Below are 27425 nucleotides of genomic sequence, written 5' to 3'. Positions count from 1 at the left end.
TATAAGGTGGGTATGATCCCACCATTGCCTTAGAGGAACAATGGTATGGAGTCCCCACTCGGGGGGAACCTCCAGTGCTCCCCTGGGAGCCGTAGCTAGGAACCAGCAACAACAGCTGGCATTTATAGAGCACCTACTGCATGCGCTCAAAAGGCACTGGCTCCAGTGTCTGGGATGGCCAGCAGGTGCATGCTGGGTAGTGGCGACCCAGATCCTCAGGTCTCCCATGTGTGAACCTCTAGGGAACAGAATGGATCAGCAGACCCAGAGGGTGACAAGAGGGAGTGTCCCCAAGGACCCTGACACGGGCTTCAGAAACATCATGATATGGGCTCCAATGCAACGTTCATCTCAAGGAATATGAAGAACCAGGCTGACCCCAGGACAAGACTGGAACCCTGAGCTCTCAAGCCTCTGGAAGGTGTTTTATTTGTTTGCTTTTCTTCTTGATTTTTTACTCTTTTAGAATAAGGGCACATTAAAAAAAATTAAGAACTACAAAAAAAAAAATAAAAGGGCCCATGTTTTCAAGTCCGTGTTCACATTGATGCCACGCTCCATCCTGGGTGGATTCTGGCCTCCTGGGAAGGCGCCCCCTCCATCCGTGGAGCGGAGCGCTGTTCCTCTGGGATCCACTAGAGGGCAGCATCTGGGCCCCGCTTCTTCTCCCAGGCCTCTTGGACCCTGGCAACCCCTTCCTCTCTTTCCAAATGAGAGCCAGGAGCTGGTGACATTAGGGAACTTATCTCGGTCCCCACAGGGGACTCTTTCAGAGACACAGCCCTCCCCCCGACAGGCAGGAGATGACACCTCAACTCAGCCCAGCTCCCCATTGGGAGGATGGAGTATCTCTCCCTAGTCCTGTCTCCACCCCAGCAAAAGGCACACTGGTGCTTATTCTCAGCCCCACCTACCCAGACCCCTCCTGTTGTACCCCCTTGGCCACTCCAGCCACAGTGACAGACACTCAGCCATCAGCTGACCCTCACTGTGAGCTAGGCGGCTCCCTGACTTCAGAGCCCTGGTTCTAGAAGGAGATGGGAGAAGGCAAGGTGAGGGTCACTGAGCTGAGACGGGAGAGGAGAACAGGGAGCTGCTGAGGGGCCAGTGCAGGCCGGCTAGGTCCACAAGGAAGAAGAGGTCTTGAGGGGGAAGATCAGTAGGCCTGGGCTGGGGGGCTGGGGAGTAAGAGGCAAGAAGAGGCTCTCCTTGGCCCTCCCCTCCCGCCTCTGATTACTGTACGGGCCTAGGTCCAGGTGACGAGACCTCAGGCCCTTGGAAAGGAAAGCTCCATGCTGCACCCATCTGGGCGTCAGCCCAGCCTTTGCACGAGAGTGGGAACCCTCCCCCGAGCCCAGGCCCCGCCCTCCCAGCCCCAGCACCCAACAGCGACTCCCAGGGGCTCCCCTCCACAGGCTGGGAGTGGGGGGACCCAGCCTTCCTAGCGCCTCGGCCCCGACCGCACCCTTGGCTCTATTCTTGCTGCTCATTCATCTCCATGTCCGACACCAGGATGTTCTTCTCCGTGGCCTCACCGGGGCCGGAGCTACTGCGGCTATAGCGGGCACCCTCGAAGGCCCCGCGCTCCACGCTCTGCCGCCTCCGGTAGAGGATGAGGGCTGCGGTGATCAGGGCCAGGAGCAGCAGCACCGCCATCAGCACCACCACCAGGGCAGCTGGGTTCTCTGGGAGCGCAGCTGCAGGGGAGGGTGGACGGTGAGGGTGCAGTCCTGCCCGCAGGGGACAAGGGGAAAAGCAGGGGCGCGGCGGGGGGGGCCTACCCCAGCACAACCTTCCACTCACCTGATGGGGAGAAGCTGCTCTCCTTCACTGCAGAAGAAGGAAGAGACTGGTTGGTGACGGTTGCCATAACAGTAGTTAACGATCATCTGAGCAAACACCTGGAAAGCACTTGGCGGGGAGTGGCTGGCCTCTGGCGCCTCCTGTCCCTCTCGGAAAGTAACTCCCAGAGCCAGTGCTTCCTACAGGCCAATGGGTCCCCAGAAAGGGTCCCAGCCGCCTGTTCACGCCCTCTGAGCCGCTGTGTCTCCTGGGCCTGCCAGGACGCCCGCTCACCTCGGGGGAGCTTGCAGACAACGCCCATGGTGATGTTGGTGCAGGCCCCGGGGCGCCACAGCCCGCTGTTGCTCTGGATCCAGTAGCAGCTGTTGTGGCTCAGCATACTGGGGCCCAGGCCGGGGGATCCCCAGTTAGAATAGTTCACCACGGTGTTGTCCTGCCAGACCAGTGTGCCTCCTGTTGAAAAGAAGGCACTGGGGACGCAGGGATAGGGGTGCGAGGCGGGAGGGGCGGGAGCAGGTGGGAGGGGGCCAGTGCTCAAGGACCAACCCTCCTCTCTTCCCATGGCCCTCCATCTCCCACCCAGGGAAGAACAAGGGAGAGCACCGCTCCTACAGAGCAAGGCCTGGTCCACTCCCCTTCCTTGGGGCACTTACCTTTGGGGTTGAAGTTCATGCCCAGCCAAGCACCCCGATTCTGGCCCTCGGAGCTCTGCAGGTGCTCCCACACAAACACGTTCTCCATTTCATCCAGAATGGACAGGACTGCCCCACCCACTGGACATAAAGGAGGCCCAGTTAGGGCCATTACGTCTCCCTGGGGTAGCAGACCTCCCTTCCCCCTCCCTCCAAAAAACAGCAGCCCTAGCCACCGCCTTCTCTGGCCTCCAATACAGGGTCATGTGGAATCTGTGTATGTGTATGTGCGTGTGCATTGTGGAAATACTCTGTACCTATGACACCTATGCTCTCTCTACTGTATGCGTCACGTGTAGTCCCTAGGAAATGGGAAGTGAAGCGGAAGCCAGGCATAGGTGGCTCACACTTGTAATCCTAGCTCCTCAGGAGGCTGAGATAGGAAGATCACTTCAAAGCTAGCCTAGGGAGAAAAGCCCATGAGACTCTAGCTCCAATTCACCAGCAAAATGCCAGAGTGGGGGTCAGAGCTGACCTGCCTCTACCTACCTCTCTGACAGCGCTGCAGCGCCTCCTTGTGGCCCAGCAGCAACTCCATGTGGAAGGAGTAACAATGGTCCCTGAAGGGGATCCAGGCCGAGTCCACCAACCCCTGAGGACAGCTGCCATGGTAGTTGATCCTTCGGGGAGGAGGAGGCCCTGGGGAAGAAGAGGGGGTGCAGGGTGGAGGAATAGCCCAGTGCCCACCCAGGACCACCTCACCCAGACTTGGACCGCAGTGGGTGGGTACGCACCCCTGCTAGCCCCGCACACAGCGCCCTGCAGCTTGGTGTCACAGCTGGTGGTGCGCCAGGCCCCGTCCACGTCCAGGTAGGTGCAGCCCCCTGTGTGCTGCGGCTCTCCGTCCTGCCAGTTCACATAGCTCAGGGGCTCCTCTGAGACCCAGGAGTACTGCCGGGACCCCTGGGCATGAAGAGGCCGGGGGTGGGAAGAAGGGGGGACAGTTAGTGATGGATGGGGAAGACAAGGAGGAGGAGAAAGGGACGGGGGGGGGAGGGGAGTGGAAATCTAAGCAGTGAGCCGAGTACGGACGGGGAGGGGCTGGAGTGTTGGGGGGCCCACCTCCTCACTGGCTAGCCCGATCCAGAGTGGCACCCGCAGGCCTCGGGCAGCCTGCGTGAGGAAGGCCTGTGTGTAGGGGTCCGGCACGCGGGCCAGGCTGGCGTTGCGGCTCTCGCACAGCAGGAGGGCGTCGAGCCAGCGCAGCGGCTTCTGCAGCAGCCGGAAGGTGCCATTGAGGTAGGAGAGCTCGGCGCCCGGGGCAGGAGGCGGTGCTGCTGGGGAGGGCCTCAGGGAAAGGTCTACGGGGAGGGGGGCAGGGCTCAGGCTGAGCTCTGCCACCCCCATCTCATTCCCAGGCACCAGGCAGGGGCTCGGGGGGAGAGCAGGGATCAAACCTTGGCACAGATCAACCCTGTCAGCTTTATCCATGAAGAAGCCATGTGGGGGGGGGCCTGACTCTGGCCCAAGAAACAACCCCAGGCAGAAGGCACATGCAGGGAGCGGGAGGAAGCCCGGGGGCCTCATCCCAGCCAGGTACCCAGTGTTTGTCGGGCACCCACTGTCCAGCTCTCCCAGGGGAACCCCCCACTCTCCCAGATCTTCCAAGCCAGGACCCCTCACAGCTGCTACTGTTGTTCCAGCTCTCCGTCCGCCCACCCGAGATCTGATTCCCCAGCAGAACCATGGCCCCCCCCATCCTCAGGGCCTCTAAGGCTCGGGGACCCCGTTCTGCGCCTCGTGATGGCGTGGTTCCTGGCAGCGGGCTCTGCACTAGACTTCCGGGAGCCCTGGTGACGCATACCTGTGCCCTTCTGGCAGATGAATCCGTGGGTCTCCTCGGTGCAGCTTCGGTCATCCCAGCGGCCGGTGAAGGGTGCGGACGGGCTGTGCAGGACAACCGCACAGCTGGTCTGGGGGGGAAGGAGCTGCTCAGGGGAGTCCCAGTAGCTGCCTCCCCCACCTGTACCGCTGCCTCCCCAAGGGAAGAAAGAAGGAAAGAGGGGGAGATTGGGGTGGCAGGAGTGTGGAGGGATGTCCTTACTGGTTTGTTGCCGCTGGGAGCGGGGCTGGGGCCAGAGGGCTCCCCAGGTGCCCAGTTGGCATAGAGCAGAGGCTCCTGTTCCACCCACTGGAAGTCCCGCTGTGAGGCGTGGAGGCCCGTCCAGAGGTCAAAGGTCACATTGGGGAGGCTGGCAGTGATGAATGCTACAGAACGCACAGGAGAGTCAAGAGTAATGGGCGGGTCATTGATCGCTCTCAGCTGGGAGAAGGGGGGGGGGCGGGCAATGGAGGACAGGTGGGGAGCGAGCTTGCCCATGGTCTGGATGTACCTTGCTCCAAGGGATTTGCGATGGTGACCAGCTGGGCCTCTTGCTGCTCACAAAAGAACTGTGCCTCTGACCACTTCACCCGGTCCTGAGGGTCCTGGCCCTGGATTCTGAAACACTGTGGGAAACGAGGTGGTCTGAGCTCCAACTCCACCTCCACACCCCAGAAACAAATTCTAGAAACCCTGCCACCCACCTCAGCAATGGGTCCTGGGAAGTTGGGGGGGCTGAGAACCAGGATGTCTGGGTCTCCTTAGACTAGACTCCACCCTCCCAACCCGCCACCCAGGCTGCATTCAGACCTGTGCCCAACGCTCTTGGGGGATTTTTTTTTTTTGGAGGGGGGATTCTTTTTTTTTCTTGTGCTGGTCCTGGGGCTTAAACTGGATGTCTGTACACTGTCCCTGAGCTTTTATTGCTCAAGGCTAGCATTCTACCACTTGAGCCACAGCGCTACTTCTGGCTCTTTTTTTTGGGGGGGGGGGTAGTAAATTGGAGGTAAGAGTCTCATGGAGCCAGACACTGGTGGCTTACACCTGTAGTCCTAGCTATTCAGAAGGCTGAGATCTTAGGATCAAGATTTGAAGCCAGGTAGAGCAGAAAAGTTCCTGTGAGACTGTTATCTCCCATAAACCACTCAAAAACTGAAGTGGGCTGTGGCTCAAAGTGGTAGAACTCTTGAGCCAAAGCACCCAGGCCCTGAGTTCAAGCTCCCAAACCAACACACATGCACAAAAAAGCTCAAGGATAAGCCAGGTGCTGGTAGCTCACACCTGTAATCCTAGCTATTCAGGAGGCTGAGATCCTGAGGATTGTGGTTCAAAGCTAGCCTAGGGAAGGAAAATTCATGAGATTCTGTGTGTGTGTGTGTGTGTGTGTGTGTGTGTGTGTGTGTGTGTGTGTGTGTGTGTAGGGGCTGGCAGTCAGTCATGGGGCTTGAACTCATGGCCTGGGTTCTGTTCCTGAGCTAGTTCACTCAAGGCTAGTGCTCTACCACTTTAAGCTACAACGCCACTTCTGATTGTAGTGATTAACTGGAGATAAGGGGCTCATGGACTTTCCTGCCCTGGCTGGCTTTGAAGCATGATCCTCAAATCTTCCTGAGCAGTTAGAATTGCAGACATGAGCCACCAGCACCCAGCAAATGGTGTGTGTGTGTGTGTGTGCGCGCGCGGTGGTAGTGGGTAGTGGGGTTTGAACTCCAGGTCTCATGCTTGCTAGGCAGACAGCTCTACCACTGGACCTATACCTCCAGCCCCACACTGAGATTCTTAAATATAATAACAGAAAAATAAGTACCATGTGATCTCACTTGTATGTAGAATATAAGTTTATCTCATAGAAATTGAAGAGATAAGGGGAATTCCCAGCAGAGGGGCAGGGAAAAGCTGATCAGTTGGGTATAAGTTACAGTAAGACAGGAGCAATTAGTTCTGGGGTGCTATTCTACAGCAGGGTGGTTATAGATAACAATAATATACAACGTACTTCCAAGAAGCTAGAATTCATGATTCTTTAATGCTTTCCCCCAAAAGAATAATTAATACTTAAGAAGATGGATGTTGACTTTGATTTAAACAGCGCACGATATAAACACGTACTGAGTTGCCACATGATACCCAACAAATATGTGCAACTTTTACACTCTTAGGTACCAGTTAAAAATAAATTTAAAAAAAAAACCACAAGAAGAAGATTTTCTATCAAAGAGGAAAATAACTGTAGAATATACACAACCACATATTTTCTGAACATTATATAAACGTTGATAATTACTACAACTAATTATTTGAATAAGTCTGAGCCAGTCACAAAGAATTTTTCATGTTAATATATTATTTTTCATCTTTTAATTTACATTTTAAGTGGTTTTGTTATTATAAACATTTTATGTGGGGCTGGGAATGTGGCTTAGTGGTAAAGTGCTTGCCTAGCAACAAGCATGAAGCCCTGGGTTCGATTCTCAGCACCACATAAACAGAAAAGGCCGGAAGTGGCGCTGTGGCTCAAGTGGTAGAGTGCTAGCCCTGTGCAAAAGGAAGCCAAGAACAGTGCTCAGGCCCTGAGTTCAAGCCCCAGGACTGGCAAAAAAAAAAAACCAACAAAACATTTTACTTGTATATGCACTTCTATATGCATTTTTATTGACACACACACATATGGTCCATATGGTCCATATTTTGTTTTACTAGAAGGAGTTCATCATCAAAAGGTTTGATGACAACGGATCCAAACATCTCACCTATGCATCTGGCCCCCTTATGCCCTGGTGGACCCGAAGATCCTATCACACACACTGAGCCATTTCCCAAGGAGTCCAGCCTTGGCTTTGGGGCCAAGTAAAAGAGAGGTCGGCAGGCGAATGTAAGAAGCTATGACTTTAATATTGCCGAGGAGCCAGGAGTCCTGGGGCTCAGCCCTCCCAGGCTCACATCTCCTCCCCTGGCCAGGCTGGCCATGTCTCCCCCACATCCTACCTTGTTGAGGAACTGGCTCCAGCCAGCAGGGCAGCCCCCCAAAGCTGGCGATGGCAGGTCAGGGAGCTGTGTCTGCCCCGTGTTGTTGGTGCGCTTGCAGATGTAGGGCAAGGCTGTCAGGCACCTCTGGTCCCCCCAGTCCTCTGTGAAAGGGAGGGGAGGACAGTCGCCCCAGGATAGGTCAGGGCAGTTGCTGGTAGCACTCTTGGCTTCAAGGAAAGTATGAGTTGGGGCTCAGGTCCAGCTCTGGACTCAAGTCCTCTGTAGCTTAGGGACCACAAGGCAGACCCAAGCTCTCTCTAGGTCTAGCCCTTCTTGGGTTTGGGAACAAAGAATGAGAAGAACTAGGATTGTGTCTTCAACCCCAGTAACTTAGGAGGACCCAGGGCCCCCATCTCAATCCATACGCTGGGCAGCACGGGGGCAGTGGCCTGTAATGCTAGCTACTCAGGAGACTGAGATCTGAGGATGGTGACTGGAAGTCAGCCTGAGCAGGAAAGTCCATGAGACTCTTATCTCTCATTAACCACCAGAAAGCAGGAAGTGGAACTGTGGCTCAAGTGGTAGAGCACTAGTCTTGAGTGAAAAAGCTCAGGGACAGCACCCAGTCCTTGAATTCAAGCCCCACAACCACAGGGGCATGGGGAAGCTGGGCTTGGTGTCATCTGTCTGTGATAGGAGGCTCGGGGTGGAACTGAAGTCTGAGGCTGGCCTCAGAGAGACTCGTGGGACAGAACGAGTTCAAAACCGCAGTACCAGGCCCCTCCCCCCAAAAAAAGAGAGAGAGAAAGCATGAGAAGAGACTGGGCCACGGTTGCTCCCCCCACCTCCCCCTCACCTCGGCTGGCCGTCATGTACACACACTTCTTCTCTTTCCCCGGAGGCCGAGGTTTGCCCGCTGCCCAGGAGATGAAGTTAATAACAGAGCCATCCGTCCACCTGCAGTGGCACAGAACAGCGGTGACACCAGCACTGGCCCAGGGTTCAAGGGGAGGTATGCACACCAAGGGGCCCCATGGCTGAAGACTGAAGAACAGAACTACACGGCCCAGGCCACCAGGGACTAAGGACCTGGTGACTCCAAAGATAGCCAGGCCTTCATTTCTCTGAGGTGCCCGAAAACTACTTCACAAGGGCTCTCAACACAGTCCTGCCTCAGGCCCTTTGCTGCATGGAGGTGAGCACTGAATGCAGAGCCAGTCTCTGGAGGATCGGATGCTCTGTCTGGGTCTCAAATAACTTTGCTCATGATGGTGACCCCAGGTGTCACAGAAGGGAGCTGTCGTTATTTCATAATTTAGTGCTCAGTATGCGTTGGATGCTATGCTAAGGACTTGGATTTCTTCCCACCCTCCCTCCTTCTCTCCTTGCTCCTCTCCCCTCCCTTCCTCTCTTCGTGCTTTGCAGTATAGGGATTAAACCAATTCTTATTTCTAATCTTCACAAGAATCCTACATAGATGGGCACCACTGGTGGCTCATACCTATAGTCCTAGCTACTCAGGAGGCTAAGATCTGAGGTTCAAAGCCGGCCTCATCAGGGAAGTCCATAAGACTCTTATTTCCAATTATCCACCAAGAACCCAGAAGTGGAGCTGTGGCTCAAGTGAGAGAGTCAGCCTTGACCTTAAGCAAGAAAGCTAAGGAAGAGACCCTGAGTCCAAGCCCCAATGCACACACACACACACACACACACACACACACACACACACACACACACACACACACAGAATCCTAGAAGGCTCCATTAATCACTACTTTCAGATGAGAAGAAAGGCTAAGTCACTTACTTGATGTCACACAGTCAAGAGAGGAGCAGAGCTAAATTCAAATATCCTGTCTATCCCCCCGGCACTCGCTTGAGTGTGCCTGGCGCCTGCGCATGCGCCTTTCACGCCTGCTGCCCGCCAAAGCTTCCCACCTGAAGCGCCCATCGCTCTCGAAGGTGTGCAGGCCGATCCACCAGTGCTGCTCCTGGCCCCGAGAGAACTGGGGAAGGGGCAGAAGGGGAAGGTTGGCAGCCTCCTGGCCTTTGGTCCCAGTGGGTCCTTCCCCCCACCCCCCAAATGTATGCCCTCTGCCGTCGCTCACCCACCTTCTGCAGGTTGTGTCCCAGGAAGTCCAGCTCATCCTGGCTGTGCACCGAGGTCAGCTCGGCCTGGAACCATGTGCAGATGCGCTGCGCCTGCGCCCACGTGGAATGGTGCTCGAAAAACTTGTATTCCGCCTCCTGGAAGCGCAGCCACTCCCGCCGGCCTGCGGGAGCAGCACAGGGGTGGGAGCCGCAGCCAGGGCCCCCAGGGCAGGACCAGGGCAGGCGGCAGGCGGCAGGCGGGCCTGTGAGCACCACAAAGCCAGGCCAGGCCAGGTGCCAGGCTCCGGGTCCTGCACTTGCCCATCCTTCCAGACCGAGGAAAGCAGGGTGGCCATGTCCACCCCCAGCCAAGTCCACCCCCTTTGGGCTGGGTGGGCCCCGGGCCTCACCTTGTGGGCTGACATCAGGCTCCCGCACCTCCGTGCCTACGGGACGACAGAAACAAAAGATGTTGCCCGGGAGAGGAGGCTCTCCCTAGGGTGCCAGGCCCCGCTGCCCTTCTCTCCAGTGCCCACCCCCCCCAAGAAGCTACCCCAGCCAACCTCGAGGGATCTTGCAAATCCAGTCCAGCTGCGTGTCGCACTGCATGGCCACCCACTGCAGGGAGGCCAGGTCCAGCACTGCACAGCCCCGGATGTCATCATCGTCGTGCCGGCTCCGGTCGAAATTGTGGTAAGAGAACTGGAGACCCAGGTGGAGGAAGGAAGAGAGACTTAAGACACAAGAGACCGGCGGCTCCATCTCCAGAACAGGTGACCCACAGGCCTGGCTGGAGCTGGATTTCCCCACGCTGGGCTGGGCTCCCATGGCAGCCAGCCTGTTTCCTTAAGCTCTGGCCTCTTAGAACCCCACCTACCCCCAAGCACCGCCCTAATCCACTAAGTCCCACCCACAATCAAGCCACACCTCCCCATCCCCAGTCTAGCCTCCTCCCTAAGCCTCACCCCTAGGCCATCGCTCCAGCGCCAACTCTGACTCTCTCTAGGGTCCCGACGGTTCAGGCCAATCCAGAACCAGTGCTGCTCGTGGATCTCCGGCTCTGATTCACTTCAGTACAACCCAGGGATGGAGAGAGAAAAGAGAAGTGAGAACCACAGGGCCAAAACTTACCTGGCTACTGATGACCTGGGCAGTCCTGTGCCTGAAGCCTGTCCATCTGGGCTTCATGCGAACCTGCTAAAGCACTCATTTCTTTTCTTTTCTTTCTGTTGGTAATGGAACTTGAACTCAGGGCCTGGTTACTGCCCAAGACTAGCACTCTACCCACTTTGAACCACAGGGCCACTTCCGGTTTTCTGGTGGTTAACTGGAGATAAGCGTCTCATGGACTTTCCTGCCCTGGCTGGCTTCAAACCTCGATCCTCAGATCTCAGTCTCCCAAGTAGCTTGGAGTGACAGGCATAAACGACCAGCACCCAGTTCCAAAGCACTCTTTTGTCTGCTCAAGTTCTCTCTCTGGAGATGAGGAGAGTTAAAGACAACAGTCCAGCTAACAGGGCAGCAGCCTGGCTCCCATGTGGGAGGCCGCGCCCAGCAAGAGTGCATGCTGCCTGCCAAACAGCAGGAAACCCCAGACTAAAGAACCCTGGATTCCAGTCCAGCTCTGTGACACTGGGTCAAATAACCTTGCCCTTTGAGGATCACTGGAAATCACGGCTTCTCAGGGGATGTTGAGAACGGTGAATGTTTACCACAATACCAGGTACACCATGAGTGGTAAGATGTGATGTTGAGCTATTGTCTAGTTATTAATTAAATGACATAATTAATGTTGTGGTGGCTCACACCTAGCTACTTAGGAAGCTGAGATCTGAGGATGGTTTTTAAAAGCTAGCGGGGGGGGGGGGGAGCTCGGAATATGGCCTAGTGGCAAGAGTGCTTGCCTCCTACACATGAAGCTCTCCGTTGATTCCCCAGCACCACATATATGGAAAACGGCCAGAAGGGGCGCTGTGGTTCAGTTGGCAGGGTGCTAGCCTTGAGCGGGAAGAAGCCAGGGACAGTGCTCAGGCCCTGAGCCCAAGGCCCAGGACTGGCCAAAAAAAAAGCTAGCCAGGGCAGGAAAGTTGGTGAAACTCTTAGCTCCACTTAAGCATTAAAAAAAAAAAAAGTCAGGGGCTGGGGATATAGCCTAGTGGCAAGAGTGCCTGCCTCGGATACACGAGGCCCTAGGTTCGATTCCCCAGCACCACATATACAGAAAACGGCCAGAAGCGGCACTGTGGCTCAAGTGGCAGAGTGCTAGCCTTGAGCAAAAAGAAGCCAGGGACAGTGCTCAGGCCCTGAGTTCAAGGCCCAGGACTGGCCAAAAAAAAAAAAAAAAAGTCAGTAGTAGAGCTGTGGCTCAAGTGGTAGAACACTAACCTTGAGTGGAAAAGCTCAGAGACTGTGCCTATGCCCTGAGCCCAAGCCCCAAGATCAGCACCAAAAACAAAACAGAAAAACCCCACATAGTCTTGATTAGGAGGAGAGATCCTTGGAATTTAAGATTTCAGGAAGCAGGGCTGGGAATATTGCTTAGTGGTAGAGTGCTTGTCTAGCATTCATGAGGCCCTAGGTTCAATTCCTCAATACCACATAATCAAGAAATGAGTAAAATTAATTAAAAAGAAAAAGAAAGACCGCAGGAAGCAGGGACCCATTTGGATTTTCCCCAATACTAAGTAAAGCATATAGATGCTGGGTACCAGAGAAAATAGTACTTGGAACCCACAGGATAAAGATGGGGTCCTGAAAAGATGCCGGGAGCAATCTAGTTCAGCCTTTCTCCTCATATCGCAGAGTGGTTTACTGAGGCGTTCTAAGCCCTTAGTGACCTTCACTCTGCCCACCTCCTGTCCCCAGGCCCAGCAAAGCCACAGTCTGGAAATCTGTTTTCATGCCTGTACAGACTGCCCCTCCCCGCCCCGCCCCTGCCTGGTCCCAAGCTCAGTACCCAAAGATCTTGTTGAGCATGTTGGCCACAAAGTGCTCCTCTTCATAGCTGGCCAGGCTCAGCAGCTGCGCCCCCAACTCCTGGCAGTTCCCCTGGGCCTGGATCCAGCTCTTCTTGTCCTGTAGCCGCTCTGAGCTGAAGACCTGCAGGAGTAGAACTCACTGTGTAAGCTGCGCCCACTGGCCCACCTTCTCAGCAGGTGGGTGGGGTGCTGTGGCTTCATTGCTAAGGACAGGGAAGCTGCCACCATTAGTACAGGCAAGAGCCCCTGGGCCCAATCCTCTGCCAGCGGGGATCCATTTTAACGCAGCTACAACATTCTATGGACCAATTCCTTCCTCTCCCTAGACTTCCGTTTCTGCACTTCATAAAAGACCTTAGATTCCTTCCTTGACCCCGAAACATGGCAGATTCCCAGGCGCCACCCACACCTACTGAGTCTGAATCTCTACAGTGGCAACCTAGCAGATCTTGTTTATTTTGTTGTTTTGTGATGCTGGGGCTGGAACCCAGGGTCTTATACAGGTGAACCAGAAGATTTCACCTGGTGGCTCAAGCCTGTCATCCTAGCTACTCAGGTGGCTAAGATCTAAGGATTGAAGTTCAAAGCCAGACTGGGCAAGAAAGACTTTTTGTTGTTGTTTGGGGGTGGGTTTTTTTGTGTCATTCCTTAGTCTTAAATTCAGGGACTGGGCACTGTCCCTGAGCGTTTGAGCTCAAGGCTAGTGCTCTACCACTTTGAGCGACAGCTCTATTTCCAGCTTCTTCTTCATCTTTTTGATAGTTAACTGGAGCTAAGAATCTCACAGACTTTCCTGCCTAGTATGGTTTTAAACCGTGATCCCTAGATCTCAGCCTCCTGAGAAGCTAAGGATTACAGGCATGAGCCACCAGTGCCTGGCAAGAAGTCAGAAGTAAAGCTGTGGCTCAAGTGGTAGAGCACAAGCCTTGAGCCAGCAATCCAGGCCCTGAGTTCTGAGTTCAAGCCCCTGGACCAGAACACACACACACACACACACACACACACACACACACACACACACAGAGTCTGCTGTCATGCCTTTGGATCACACTGATGGTACCTAGGAGAGCTGCCTCTTTGCTCTGCCCTTCTCTTCTGCCCCCTGCCATGCCAACAGTGGGCCGTGTACCTTATAGCAGTACCGGAGTTTAGGGTCTGAGGCCCAGCCCTGTGGACAGGAGCCAGTGAGGCTGGGTGTGGGATCTGGCCCGGGCAGCTCTGGCGTCACCGGTGTGCCGAGGCTCTGTCGGCAGATGTAGCGGGCCCGGAATGAGGTGCAGTTCTTCACTTCCCACAATCCCATGGCACTGCCCGTGGCCAGGGCCACACAACCCCCACGGCTGTACCCTGAGGGAGGGAGAAAGGCGACCCACACGTGAAAGAGGATTCACCACTCCAGCCCAACCCGCAGAACCAGCTTGGCCATCTATCTCTGCAGGGACAAACTCAGAGCCCAGCTCTGTGAGTATTTCCTGCGAGATCTTAGACAAGTTCCTTAACCTCTCTGAGCCTCTGATGCACCTTGTGTGTTATGTAAAAGGGTTGGGGGGGGGGTAAGATCATGTGAAATTTCAATACTGCTAACAGCAAGCACTGTATGGTGTTCAGTACTATGCCCACCCTACAAATATTAGCCCGTTTCCTATGTTAGCACTGGGCCTGTCTTTAAACCTCACATCAGCTCTTTGAGGAAAAGTGCCACAGTCACCATTTGACAGAAGAGGCCTGGGCTCAGAGAAGCCCAGCTAGTCACCAGCAGTGTTAGGATCTGAGGTGGGGCCATTCGCTTCCAGAACCTGCGTTCCTGAGCCACACACCACATCATAGAAACGATCTGTTTCCTGGGCAACCCTAAGGGCTCAGGCCTAGAGGGCAAGTCCACCACAGCTTCCTCAAGACCAGTAAACAAAAGAAGGGGTGCTGATGGAAGCACCACAGGCAGTAGTACAGGGCTCACCGGGATGGTCCCGATTCCAGTGGGTGTACATGACTTCGTCCCCACTGAGCCAGTGGAAGGAGCCGGTGCCGTTGAGGTCCTGCAGGGCTGTCCAGAAGTACTGGCCCTCCCAGCTGTAGATGAGGCTGCTGACGAAGGCCTGCTCGAACCTTTGGGAGATGAGCTGGTCAAGACAGGAAATTCACTACCCCCACTTCCGGAGCGCTAGGCCAGGCCTAAGCGCCTGGAGTGCCCCCAGGAGCCTGAATGCTTTGCCCAGCCAGTAAGAGGCTGAAGGAAGAAAACAGAGGCCCCCCTGGACAGAGGAGGAAACCAAGCTCCCGCTTCTACTGTCCACACCTCCTTGCCTTGCTGAGAAGAAAGCAGAGACAATCAGACACAGACACAGCCTGCCTTTCTTGGGCATCCATTTCACACCTGGCTTGCCCCCTCTTGCACTACCCTGCAGTCACTTAACAAGGGAAAGTCTTCCTGGCTGGGCGCTGATGGCCCAGGCCTGTCATCCTAGCGACTCAGGCAGCCAAGATCCGAGCATCGCGGTTCAAAGCCAGCCCAGGCAGGAAAGTCCATAAGACGCTTATCTCCAAATTAACTACCAAAAAAACCAGAAGTAGAGTGGTGGTCCAAGTGGCAGAGCACCCAGCTCAAGGTGCTATTTTGAGCAACACAGCCAAGTAAGAGTGTAGGGCTCTAAGTTCAAGTCCTAGTACACACACACACACACACACACACACACACACACACACACACCCCTACCTTTCTTATAAGAAGATTTCAAAAAGACCCTGGAGTCCACTGAGGCTCAAAAGACCCCAGGCCCTTGTAAATCTGATGGCGGGAGGCCACCTCATTTGATAGAAGGGCTAGACTAGGCCAGGCCACAGGAAAGGGCTGCTTGGGGCTTCTGGCTCCTCGCATACCTGTTGGTGATGGTGACTAGCTGAGAGCCGTGGTCAGTACACAGGCGCCGGGCCTCGCTGTAAGTCACTTGGTCTTCTCCCAGCCAGTAGCAGGATGGGCTATGCCATGTCCAACCCTGGCTCAAGACAGAGGACAGAAGAGGGGAGTCTGTGAGAGGAAGACTCTACCCTTGACTATAAATATTGAGGTGCAGGAGGCCAGAGAGGGCACGGGTTCAGTCCCAGAGAGGGCTCTGTTCCTGGTCACTGTCCTTTCTCCCCCCTCCCCTGGAACCCGTGACTGTCAGGTCAGGAAGGAGCATGGCTGCAGGTGGCTGAGGACTCAGCCTGGCTCAGAAAGATGAGTAGCACTTAAACAAAGAGGTACAGTGTGAAACTGCTGGTTGGCTGGGAAACCAGAGCTGAAAAGCTAGGAGGTGCCAGGATGGAGGGGAGGGGGGCTGAGTGGTTCTCAGAGGTCTGGAGAAAGCTGGAACTGGGGAGGATGTGCTTGGGGTGGGCGGGGGGAGGCCAGGGCAGCCCTTCAGTGGGGAGCCGAGAAGAGATCATTCTAGGTGCAAGGTGTCTGCGTGGTGGCAGGAGCCAGGGCAAAAGGTATGGAGGGAGAGGCAGGAACACATGCCCATTAGGAGCTGGGCAAAGACCTCTAGCCATCCTGAGATGTTCAACACACACACACACACACACACACACACACACACACACACACACACACATACCCCAGACTGGCCCTGGTGCCAGGCAATTAGCAACTGCTCCCCATCCCCTCCCTCTACCCCACCCAAGCCAGGACTGAGTCTCCAGGCTAAACTGCAAGCGTGCTGAGCCCAGATTCTTCCACCAGGTCTATCCATCATGAGCATGCCTACTGCCACTTCCTGCTCCTCACCTAGAGGAGGGTCCGCTTACAAGCTGTGCGGTGGGCGCCTTAATCCATAGGAAAACAGAGTGAGGACCAGACCTTCAGCAAAGGGCTGAGGGGAGAAGCCCAAAGGCCACATCTGAGGTGTCACACTGAGGCACATGCCAGCAGGGCACAGAGGAGAAAGGACTGGGGTACATAGCACCCCACCCCCAGCAGCCTCCTCGCACTACGACTGGGCCAGACTCAAGAGTGAGAAGTGGCTCCCTGCCCCCCCCCCACCCCCGCAAGATAGGGTGAAAGGTTCAGGGCTGGAGTGAGGACTTCAGCTTCCTCCTATAGTCCCTGCCCTATGCCACCCCAACCAGTACCACTCCTTCAGGCATGCGCGTTGGAAAGCTAGAGAAGTGGGGGAAGGCTGAGGGATTCCCTCCACCCCTTCACCCCAGGAGCCCTGCTGGCTGGCCCCATTCAGGGAAGGTCCAGAAACACCCTTACCTTCCCACAGCCATGGTCCTCCTCAGCGGCCCCCTGGCTCAGCTGGCCCGCCTTCTTGCAGATGGAGGGCAAGGATTGGTTACAGGGACTGTCATTCCAGCGACCTTCCTAGGAACACAGTGAGGGATAGTCAGACCCCAGATCTTCCTCTTCCCACACACCTCTCCCTCCAATCGCTCTGTGAACCAGGTTTCTGGCCCTGGCCCTGTCTCTGACTTGCTGTGTGATGCTAAGTGACTTAACCTCTCTGAGTCCCACGCTGTTCAGTGGGACTCAGTACTATAAGCCTCATGGGTAGATGACAGCATAAACCATTTATATGCAGATGCCCTGAAATTCGAACAAACAATACCTCAATGGAGAAAGGGATTCGCATGTGTGGCTCAAAACCGAAGTGGCTGGGGCTGAAGGGGTTGCTTAAACGGTACAGTACCAGCTTAACAAGTCTGAGGCTCTCAGCTCAAACACCAGCCTCCCCTGCCACAAACAAACAAACAAACATACATGGCTAGGATGGCTAGAGTAGCTGGATAGCATAAGCAGGGCGTCTCCATGTACAAGGTCCCTGCTTATCCACAAGGGATGTGTTCCAAGATCCCCGCTGGATACCTGAAACCATGTGCAGTACCAAACCTTGTCTATACTGTTTTTATACCTATGATAAAGTTGAATCTATGCATCAGGACCAGATTCCCCCAGATGAGAATCTCAGTGATGAAGAAGCTGGGCTCATAAAAAGTACCAGAGCTCCTGCTGATACACACAACCTTCCAGCCAGCAGCAAGTCTGCCTTGAGGCTCATCCTAAGGGCAAGTGCTTATATAAACTAGCACCCAGGAAATGCCTGGCACAGACTTGGCACTCAATAAATAACTGCTTTGAAGTTGCTAAATAACATCCCCACAGGCAAAACCTCCGCTGCCTCAGTCCCTGGCGCTGTATCTGATAGAATGTTCTGCATGGCGCCCAAACAGGCGAGGTGTCCTTGTGGCTCTGTCTGTTTTTAAATGATCTCTTCTCTATTTGAACCCCTGGGTTAATTCGCTTACACACACCAAGTCAAAGTCACAACCATGGCAAACAGAACCCCATCATTTCTGGAGAAAGAAAGGATCTGTCGTCAGTTCCAGATCCTGGAGGGCTGGCAGAGTAGCCCTGTTCCTAGAGCCTCTCCATCATATGGGTTCTGATGCCACCTGCTGGTGAGGAAGAGCAGCTGGCGGGAGACCAAGAATGGTCCAGGCAAATGCACCTAAGGTTTCACAAGGGTGCAATTCTTTCATCTTCCCAATGGCCCAAGGGCCAAGGTGACTCAGCCAGTAGGGTTGAGGGTGAGATGCAAACCCTGGCAGACTGCAGAGGGACAGTGGGGAGGTCTGGGGTGGGGGTGGGGGCATGGATTCTGTGGCTCTGTAGTGGGCAAGGAGGGTCTCACCGGCCCCCAGATGGTGACACAGTCCTCTAGACTGTCCCGGAAGTTGTTGGGCTCAAAAGGATGCCAGTGGGTGAAGCTCACAAGGCTCCCGTCCGACCATTCGAAATTCATCTGCAGTTTCAAATCGTTGAGGCCGATCCACAGCTCCTCCACCTCTGTGATGATCAGTGGGAGAAGAAGAGAAGACACTGACAAGTGAGGCTCAGCCACCCACGGGAAGGAGAGGGACCTTCTCTGAACGTCCTGGATAGAGAACTGGACAGACCTCAGAGAGGCCCGGCCCTCCACCCCAGCCACGTGTCCAGGCGGCCCCTCACCTTGCTTGATCTGCTTGGTGATGAACTCCAGCTCAGCCATGCTATGAATGCTGAGCAGGTCACCTCCACCCCGAAGACACGCCTTCTTGGACTCCTGCCAGCTGCGCTTCTCAACCTGAAGACGGTAGCAGTGGCCCTGGAAGGGCTGCCAGCCCGGCTCGCACTCCACCTTCACATTGGCCCACCTGTCTGTGGAGAGACAGCCCCAGGGCCATTGCTCAGAGACTGAGTTGCCCAGATTAGATACAGACCAGCTCATGAGACGTCAACACAATCAGGACCACCAAGGTATCTTCTTCCCAAATATGTCTCACATCAGCCTTCCCTATTCAGGAAAGTGTGGATGTTGGAAACAAAACCCTTCTTAGAGCCAAAGAAGATATCAGGATTAAGATGAAAACTCACAGGGCGGGCTGGGGATATGGCCTAGTGGCAAGAGAGCTTGCCTCGTATACATGAGGCCCTGGGTTCGATTCCCCAGCACCACATATACAGAAAACGGCCAGAAGTGGCGCTGTGGCTTAAGTGGCAGAGTGCTAGCCTTGAGCAAAAAGAAGCCAGGGACAGTGCTCAGGTCCTGAGTCCAAGGCCCAGGACTGGCCAAAAAAAAAAAAAAAAGAAAGAAAACTCACAGGGCTTAGCGGTAGAGTGTTTGCCTAGCATGCATGGGGCCCTGGGTTCCATTCCTTGGTATTACATAAACATAAAATAAACTAATTTTATTTTATTTTTTCCCAGTCCTGGACCTTGAACTCAGGACCTGAGCACTGTTCCTGGGTTCTTTTTGCTCAAGGCTAGCCCGCTACCACTTGAGCCACAGGGCCACTTCTGGCCGTTTTCTACATAAGTGGTGCTGGGGAATTGAACCCAAGGCTTCATGTATACGAGGCAAGCACTCTTGCCACTGGGCCATACTCCCAGCCCCCAAATAAACTAATTTTTAAAAAAAGATTGAAGTTCACTCTGGGCACCAGTAGCTTACATCTGCAATCCTAGCTACTCAGTAGACTGAGATTTGAGGATCTTAGTTTGAAGCCAGTTCCTGGGGTAGGAAAGTCCATGAGACTCTTATCTCCAATTAACCACCCACCCCCCCCCCAAAAAAAAAAACCAGAAGTAGAGATGTGGCTCAAATGGTAGAGCACCAGCCTTGAGCAAAAAAAGCTAAAGGATAGCACCCAGGCCCTGAGTTCAAGTCCCACAGCTGGTACACACACAAAAGGAGCTTTCTGAGTCTCTGTTTTCTCCTCGGCAAATTGTGTTTCCTGCTATGAGAATCAAACGTAGCTTGTGGCCACCTTGCTTCATAAATGGAATCCTAATTAATCTGGCAAATAAGTCACTGAGCACCAACTCTGGACTGGCCTGGGAAGTCCTGGCTGAAGGGGCAGGGCCTCGAGGCAATCCCAAGGACCAGTCTGGACCACCAGGAAACTGAGCAGGTCACAGGTTGGGTAAGCAGTCAGGATTGTGGGGTGCATAAAGTTGCTGCAGTTAGCCACACATCTCCTGGCTAGGATTTCTCCCCTAGCTCCTTTCCCCACCTGCGACTCCTCTCCATGCACCCCAAAGCCCCCTTACACCCAGGACCATGCATTTCAGCTTCACCCTCTGGGGACTGGGTTCTAAGGGCACTTGAGGCAAACAAGCCCTCACTTGGGTCTTGGCAAGAGAAAACAGAACGTCTTCAAACCACCCACAGTGTCAGGCTTGGGCAGGATTCCGCCTGGCCAGGCAGGAAGACCTGTGCCTACTCGAAGCTTTGCCCCAAAGGTGGATTCACTTTCTGGATGCTCCAGACACACCTTCCCCCCTCCCCCCCCCCCCGCCCTCACCCCCAGGCCTAGCAAAGTGGGTGGGCTAAGAGCCAGATTGGGCTTATCCCTTGGCTCAGAAGATGTCAATCATCTTTCACTAGCCAATGAGCTATGACCTAAAGTAGCCACCCTTGACTGAGGATTTTAGGCTGCTCCTTATCTGAGGAGCTCAGGAAAACATGTTGCTTTCGGCCCATGATGACGATGGCACCACCCTCGAAATGACATGCCTCATGTTGATGACACCCCGAAAGCAGAACCTGCCCGCTAGGACAACTGCCTAGAGTATACCTCATGCTAGAGAGCTGGGGGGGGGGGGGGTGGAGTGGGAGAGGAGAGAGGAAATCCCAGGCCACAGACTTGACTCCATCCTCCTGGCTGGGGGAGGACTGACCTTGGGGACACATGGGGAAAATTCAGAAGCCATTTCTGGGAAGACTCAGGATTGGTGACTGCACAGGCTCCCCCCAGCCGGAAGTGGGCTGCCTTAGATGGGGCTTGTTCTTGTCCACCTCCCCACCCCCACCCCCCACCCCCAAGGGGCCAGGGGAGAAAGCTGTAGCTGATAGTCCTGAATCAGTCTTCGTCAAGTTTCATAATCCAGAGCAGAAAGTTGTTGGCACTAAATCTCCCCAACCTCACAGGTTTGTAGATTTTTCTGGTTTTGCTATATGTTTTTATTTGATTATGAAACCCCCTCTTTACTAATTACACAGCTACGAGGCTACCCATACAAGTAGCAGGAGCCCAGGAGGCTGTACTGCTAAAGCCAGGGCCCCCAGGAGCACTTCCACCCAGGGCCAGGCCTCAGCTTTGCCACACCCTTTGCAGGGTGGTGGCACTTGTTTTCAATGTGTAAGTGAGGATTCTGCACCCCAGAGACTAAACTGCTTGCCCATGGCCACAAACCAGCAAGTGGTAATGCCCTCCAAACAGGCTTTGTCCATCGTCCCAAACGCCTCCATCTCTCCTATGAGACACTAGAGCCATCTCTGCAAATCATCTAAATGAGCTTAAAACCCTGCAAAGGTTGCCCGTAGGTCACGTGGCCCCACCCAAATTTCACCCAGCAGCCAAGCTTCTTCTGAGACTGGCTGCAACCTGCCTTCCTCAACTCTTCTCATCCCCACGCCCAAATGGTTCCAGCTGCCGGGGTCACACGGATCGCTGAAAAGAAGGGTCTGGTTCAGTTCATCTGGGGCAGAACCTATTGGCCTCATTTCTAACACACTTTCTGGACGACACTGTGCTGCTCCAGTGTGAGGCTGGCTGAAGACTCCACTTAGACGTAGGGTCTGTTCTCCAACTCAACTCTAGACTCACCTTGGCGGCTGTTCCCTGCCTCCACGCCTGGGCATGTGAACGTCCCCACACCTGTCTTTGCTCTCAACTTGAAAGGCACAAGTCACCTGTCACTTCACCCAACTCTCGAGTGCCAGAAGCGTCAACAGTTGCTTTTCTAGCACGTCTTACACACATTACTACAACAGCCCAGAACTCAAGGTATTCTAACTGTGTGTTTATAGGTCTTGTCACCTCCAGTGACTGTGGGCTCCATGGAGCACGGAACATATTAACCTTTAACGTGGTTCCCACAAATGTCTCCCCAGTGAACACGTGGCACATTCAGACTTGTCTGAACTATAGCTGAACAATTAAATAAGGAGAGGGAAGATGAGAACCACCTCACATCGTGGAGATAACAAGAGCAGAGGCTGGCTCCCTTGGCCCCTTGGCTGTGACCCTAATAAGACACACACACACACACACACACACACACACACACACACACACACACACCCTGTGGCATAGCCCTGGCTCACCTGGTGGGGTCAGCTCAGCGGTCGAGTTGGGCTTCTTCTTGCACACGTAGGGCAGTGCAATACTGCAGTCACGGTTCTGCCAGCCGCCAGAGGACTCCGTGCGGATCACGCCACAGTTCTCCTCGCTTGGGTTGTCTGGCTGGTCTATAGGGTGAGCAGGGCACCGACACCCCAGAAGACAGAAGCTCAATCTGTGGCTTGTGGAGGCCCCTGCCTCCCTCTACTCCCAGAGCCTGCTGGAGAACCCAGGCCTCAGCTTCATCTCCACTGGGGAGTCCTCTTGTTTTCTAGTCCCGAACCTTCCACTCAGCCATGCACCCCAGCCCCTGGGCTGGCCTCCCTAGTCAGGTCTCAAGGGCACTGCAGACGGGTGTGCAGTGTCCAAACGTGACTGGAGGGTGAACCCCTGTCCCTTCCCCAAGTCCTGGGGCACCGGAGGGGGTTGGGGGAAGGGCTGCTTTCTACTTGATGTCATTGCATGAACCTGCACGGCCCAGTCTACGTATGAGTGGAAATCTGGGCCTCGCCTCCGACTCCTGCTAGAGCAGGGTAGATGGAAGCCAAGGACTTGTAGGGTCCCCGAGCCCCCCAAATCCCATGGCCTCACCACTCTCCCAGTTGAGGTACTTGAGGGGCGAGTTGTCCGACCACTGCCAGCCTCCACTGGTGTCCAAGTCGTTAAGGCCAATCCACAATGTGGAGCTGTAGCCCGTGAGGAGCCCTGGCAGCAAGAGGGGGCACTGAGAAAGGGAGCCCCCCTCCCCAGCCCTCCAGCCTTCTCTCCTCTCCTCACCCCACACACCGGTGCAGGGCCTCCACCTGAGAAAAGTCTCAGGCTTTGCTGAGGCTTTGCCCGGGGTGGATTCCACTCGGGCCCGCCCGCCTGGCCGCAGGGGCTGCCTGCACCTCACCATTGATGTAGGTCTGCTCGTGGATCTCGGTGATGCTGAGCAGATCTGCCCCCTGCTGCTCGCAGCTGGCCCACGCCTCCCTCCAGGACAGCGTGGACTGGAAGTTAAACTGGTAGCAGCTGTCGGTCAGCTGGTCCTTGTCCCAGAAGGTCTCACAGTCATTACCTAGCACCATAAGGAATGGACTGGACACTAGATGGGGGCCCTTCCCCAGCAGGTGATCCTTTCGCCCCACCCAGCGCCCCTCTGGGGAGGCAGAAAGCCCCTACCCAGGCTGCACCACGCACGAGGGGCAGCGTCTCACCCCAGTCCCAAAGCTTCTTCAGCTTCCGTTGAAGCCCTTCCCAGTTCCCAGCACCCCCTCAGCAGCCCCCCTCCAGGGGCCACCCCGCCCAGTCCCGCTCTCACTCTTAATGGGGCAGAAGCCCCAGCGCTCATCTTTGCCATAGTCCTGGGTGGTGGCACACCACAGGTGCCCGTCCTCGCGGCCGGTGCTAGTGCAGCTGTGGAACCACTGGTTGTCATACTTGAAGGGGATGGTGCACGGCTTCCCATGGGAGTTCCCCTGAATGGTGTAGACCTCTGTGGGGGAGCAGAGTCAGGCCCTAGGCTGGTGGACCCCACCCCACCGCCTCTCTCCCTTCAGGGAAAGCCCCCTGTCACTCAGGGGCCAGGGTTGAGTGGACACGGCCGGCAGATACTGGGAGGGACAATGGTGCCAGACAGCAACTCTAAGGTGCCCTCCGCAGTCTGTAATCCTAGCTACTCAGGAGGCTGAGATCTGAGGACTGTGGTTCAAAGCCAGCCCAAGTAGGAAGCTTATGTGAGACTCTGATCTCCAATAACCACCAAAAAGCTGGAAGGAGAGTTGTGGCTCAAGTAGGAGCATTCCAGCCTGGAGTGAAGAAATAAAACAAACAAACAGCTAAAGGAAGGCACTCCAGCCCTGAGTTCAAGGCCTAGCATCGGGCGGGGGGGGGGGGGGGGGGGGAAGAAAGGAAGAAAGAAAAGAAGCTTCCTGTTATAACTAAAGAGGCGACAGCCAAGGGTCCATAGAAAACCAAAGGTTTTGCTCCAGTCGCCATGACCGGAGGGGCCCAGCCCTCGCCCGCCGCAGCCCCTCACCATAGTAGGGCCGAGCACACAGGTCCTCCTCGCTGCCATAGATGCGCCACTGGCCACTGCGCGTCTGGTCGCCACGCTCCAGGGGGCCAGGCTTGGAGGCGTTGCCTGCGCGGCCCCCTAGCAGATGAGACAGCTGGTCCCCCAGATTGCGGCACTGCCAGCGGAGACTCAGCGCCTCCCGGTCACACTCATACATGCCCAAGGAGGCTGTGCTGTTAGTGCCCGGCCAGCCCGTGCCAAGGCACTGCATGGCCCCCAGGTTGAACAGCCGGTTCCGGGAGACCCACTTCCAGCGCTGGGCTGGGAGACTGGAGTTGCAGGCTGGGGTGACTCGGACTTGTGCACCCTGAGCTTCCAAACAACCCTGCAGTCCGTGGCTGAAGATGAGGAAGATGTCAGCTTCTAGAAGGAAAGAGAGGGTGGAACATGAAACTACCACAGTGACTTCACTAGCTGGCCCTTGGGGCCTGGTGAAGCCGACAGACACTGACCATTGCCTAGAACGCTGGTCACTCTGCATGGTGGTCACTCCGTCCTTACTTAGTCCCCTTCAAGGTGGGGAGAGGGGCACTAATATGCCCCCTGTGCCCAGAGGAGGCACAGCCCACCTATAGTCCCGCCCTATGCCCCCTAGGATGTAACCCCCCCAGCAAACCCCACTCTAGGTAGCAGGTCCAATCCTGTCTTCATTAGTTTCCCCCTCACCTGCAGCTGCATTTTCTCAGTTAACTGCAGTCCAAAATATATAATTAATGGAAAATTCCAGGAAGAAACATTTTATAACAACTTTTGCTATAGGATATCATTGCAATTGCTCTAGCTTATTATTAGGTATTGTTCCTCTCTTATGGTGCCTATAATTATTCCGGAGCAGCTGGGGAGGGGCTGAAGAGGTGCTGCCATCACACGCCGCTGGGCAAGCCCAGTCTCCACATCCGGGGCACCTGGAAGTCATGCCAAAGCCCTCTGGCCTGGAAGCATTTTGTCTCACTCATCCCCTGGGTGCTGAGTTTCCTTGGTTTCCATACGCTTCTCCTTCTAGAAACTTTCCAAACTACTACTCATCCCCTGCCTATACCTAACCACACTCACACCCTCCATAACTATTTCATGCCCTATTTTTGAAACAGCACCATTTACCCACCCCCCTTCTTTTTTGCTTTTCCGTTCTGCATCTTCTCCCCCACCGCCCCTCTGAGCCTCTGTGGAAGACACTGAGGAAATCCGAGCCCCTTCTCCAATATACTTCCCAGATTAGGAAATGAGACCTGAAGTTTAAAGGGACAGGGACACAAAGCAGTGGTAGCCTGGGACTGAGCTACAAGTGACAGAGACTGCTAAAGAATATGATGTTTCTTAGTGGGGGGGGGGGGGAGCAGGGAATGAGAATACTCTAGAGTTGGACTGTCATGTGAACATACTAAGACCCAATTAACTTTACACTGTAAGTGGGTGGACTTTATGATATTGTGCATTGTGTCTCAGGAAAGAGAAAGAGAAGAAGGGACAAAATAAAAGAGAAGGAAGACTTTACTTAGAGGCATATAATCACCTACTCACAGACTATAAGCAAACCCAGGTCTCAGCCATGTTCCACCACCTTCCTCCCTTTAGCTCAAGCTGCCTTGAAGTGCACCACATACACATTCACACTGCCTGTCCCAGGATGCACTGAAGTTGGCTAGCCACCTCGGGTCACTTCCATACCTCAAAAGCATGAGTTGGAATGCTGGTGTTCAAATCCTGGCTCTACCCCTTCATGTGTGACTCAGACAAGGGCTTAACCTCTTTATGACCAGTTTCTCATCGTAAGACGATTATAAAGATGAAATGAAACAACAGATACTAGATGTAAAGTACTTGAGAGTATACCGTAAGTGTTCGTCATGATTATTACAGGTTTATAGGTAAGAAACTGACTAAGGGCAATGAGCAATTTGATGATCAGACTCACAGGCTAATCAGAGACGGAGAAAAACATGTGCACTTATTCTCTAGAGAGCAAACCCCATGATCTTTATGTCCCCCCAAGCTGGCCTTATCATTCTCTAGGGTCCATTCTCCATGGAGAGTCAGAATGATTTTATTTTATTTTTTCCTTTTGTGTTAGTACTAGAGCTTAAACTCAGGGTCTTCTTGTGTTCTTTGTTTAGCTCTTTTGCTCAAGGCTGGTGCTCTACCACTTGATCCATGCCTTCACTTCCAGCTTTTTGTTGATTAATTGGAGATAACAGTCTGGAGAATTTGTGTGAATGGACTGGCTTCAAAATATGATCCTCCAGAGTTTCGAAGACAAGACAGCCAGGGCAGGAAAAGTCTGTGAGACCCTTATCTCCAACTAACCACTAAAAAGTTGGAAATGGAGCTAAGACTCAAGTGGTAGACACTAACCTTGAGCAAAAGCAGCTCAGGGACAGAGCCCAGGCCCTGAGTTCAAGCTCTAGGATATGGACACACACACACACACACACACACACACACACACACACACGTGTGATCCTCAGCCTCCTGAGTAACTAAGATTACAAGTGTGAGCCTTCACCCAGCTTAGAATCATCTTTTTTTTTGGGGGGGGGGCAGTCCTGGACCTTGGACTCAGGGCCTGAGCACTGTCCCTGGCTTCTTTTTGCTCAGGGCTAGCACTCTGCCACTTGAGCCACAGCACCACTTTTGGCCTTTTCTATATATGTGGTGCTGAGGAATTGAACCCAGGGCTTCATGTATGGGAGGCAAGCACTCTTGCCACTAGGCCATATTCCCAGCCCCTAGGATCATCTTTCAAAGATGTAAATAAGTTCTACAAAAAAAAAAACAGTTAAACAATACTTGAGTATTGAAGGTCATAAAGAAATCAGTGACGGGTTTAATTGTATGAGAATTGTTTTCCATGGCAAGATGAATGCCAAAAGCAAAGGTGAAATTCAAAGGATAAAATTACATATAACCTATTAGAGGCAAAGGGTTAATTTCCTTATTTTAAAAAGAGATTTTGCAAGGGAAAGAAAAACAGGGTGTAAGATATCACAAGAAATGTACACACTGCCCTACTATGTAACTGTACCCTTTTTGCACAACACCTTGTCAAAAAATTTGTGTTCAATTAATAAATAAATTAAAGAAAAGAGCTTTTGCCACAATAAATAAATACAATGTGAAAACAATATCAACAAGGCAGTAGAAAATGAACAACATGCACAGAGAGCTAAATGAATGAAGTCCAAGTGGCATTTATATATTTGTAGTGTCTTAGTCAAAGAAAAATAAAAAGTGTAAGTCTCCCTTTACTTAAATTCCTTCTAAATAACCAGTTATTCTCTATCATATTGCTTCATCATAATTCTCTATACAGTGTTGAATAACTGGGTTCTCTTAAAGACTGTACCTATTGAGTCTCTTTTCTTGGTTAT

At 53.9% G+C, this 27425-nt stretch overlaps 1 protein-coding gene across 1 annotated transcript in view; it reads right to left on the bottom strand.

The window, feature by feature from the left end:
• Positions 1 to 457: 457 nt before the first annotated feature.
• Positions 458 to 27425, bottom strand: part of Mrc2 (mannose receptor C type 2) — a 47721-nt gene continuing 20753 nt past the window's right edge. The window contains exons 2-30 of the mRNA XM_048365728.1: positions 24019 to 24420; positions 23302 to 23475; positions 22894 to 23058; positions 22590 to 22703; positions 21983 to 22126; positions 18343 to 18531; positions 18026 to 18180; positions 16591 to 16698; positions 15231 to 15346; positions 14311 to 14459; positions 13483 to 13700; positions 12332 to 12474; positions 10341 to 10443; positions 9939 to 10077; positions 9786 to 9821; positions 9397 to 9557; positions 9223 to 9290; positions 8141 to 8241; positions 7303 to 7445; positions 4829 to 4943; positions 4540 to 4703; positions 4300 to 4408; positions 3558 to 3796; positions 3230 to 3398; positions 2985 to 3134; positions 2457 to 2576; positions 2077 to 2256; positions 1804 to 1830; positions 458 to 1697 (exon numbers count right to left, since the gene is read on the bottom strand). Of these exons, the coding sequence (XP_048221685.1) occupies positions 1474 to 1697; positions 1804 to 1830; positions 2077 to 2256; positions 2457 to 2576; positions 2985 to 3134; positions 3230 to 3398; positions 3558 to 3796; positions 4300 to 4408; positions 4540 to 4703; positions 4829 to 4943; positions 7303 to 7445; positions 8141 to 8241; positions 9223 to 9290; positions 9397 to 9557; positions 9786 to 9821; positions 9939 to 10077; positions 10341 to 10443; positions 12332 to 12474; positions 13483 to 13700; positions 14311 to 14459; positions 15231 to 15346; positions 16591 to 16698; positions 18026 to 18180; positions 18343 to 18531; positions 21983 to 22126; positions 22590 to 22703; positions 22894 to 23058; positions 23302 to 23475; positions 24019 to 24420 (4325 nt within the window). The 3' untranslated portion in view covers positions 458 to 1473. The remainder of the gene's footprint in view (positions 1698 to 1803; positions 1831 to 2076; positions 2257 to 2456; positions 2577 to 2984; positions 3135 to 3229; positions 3399 to 3557; positions 3797 to 4299; positions 4409 to 4539; positions 4704 to 4828; positions 4944 to 7302; positions 7446 to 8140; positions 8242 to 9222; positions 9291 to 9396; positions 9558 to 9785; positions 9822 to 9938; positions 10078 to 10340; positions 10444 to 12331; positions 12475 to 13482; positions 13701 to 14310; positions 14460 to 15230; positions 15347 to 16590; positions 16699 to 18025; positions 18181 to 18342; positions 18532 to 21982; positions 22127 to 22589; positions 22704 to 22893; positions 23059 to 23301; positions 23476 to 24018; positions 24421 to 27425) is intronic.

This window comes from Perognathus longimembris, chromosome 17 (assembly GCF_023159225.1).
Source record: "Perognathus longimembris pacificus isolate PPM17 chromosome 17, ASM2315922v1, whole genome shotgun sequence".
NCBI classification, from domain to species: Eukaryota; Metazoa; Chordata; class Mammalia; order Rodentia; family Heteromyidae; genus Perognathus; species Perognathus longimembris.
The sequence above is the reverse complement of the archived record's forward strand: the minus strand, read 5'-3'. Positions and strand labels throughout refer to the sequence as shown.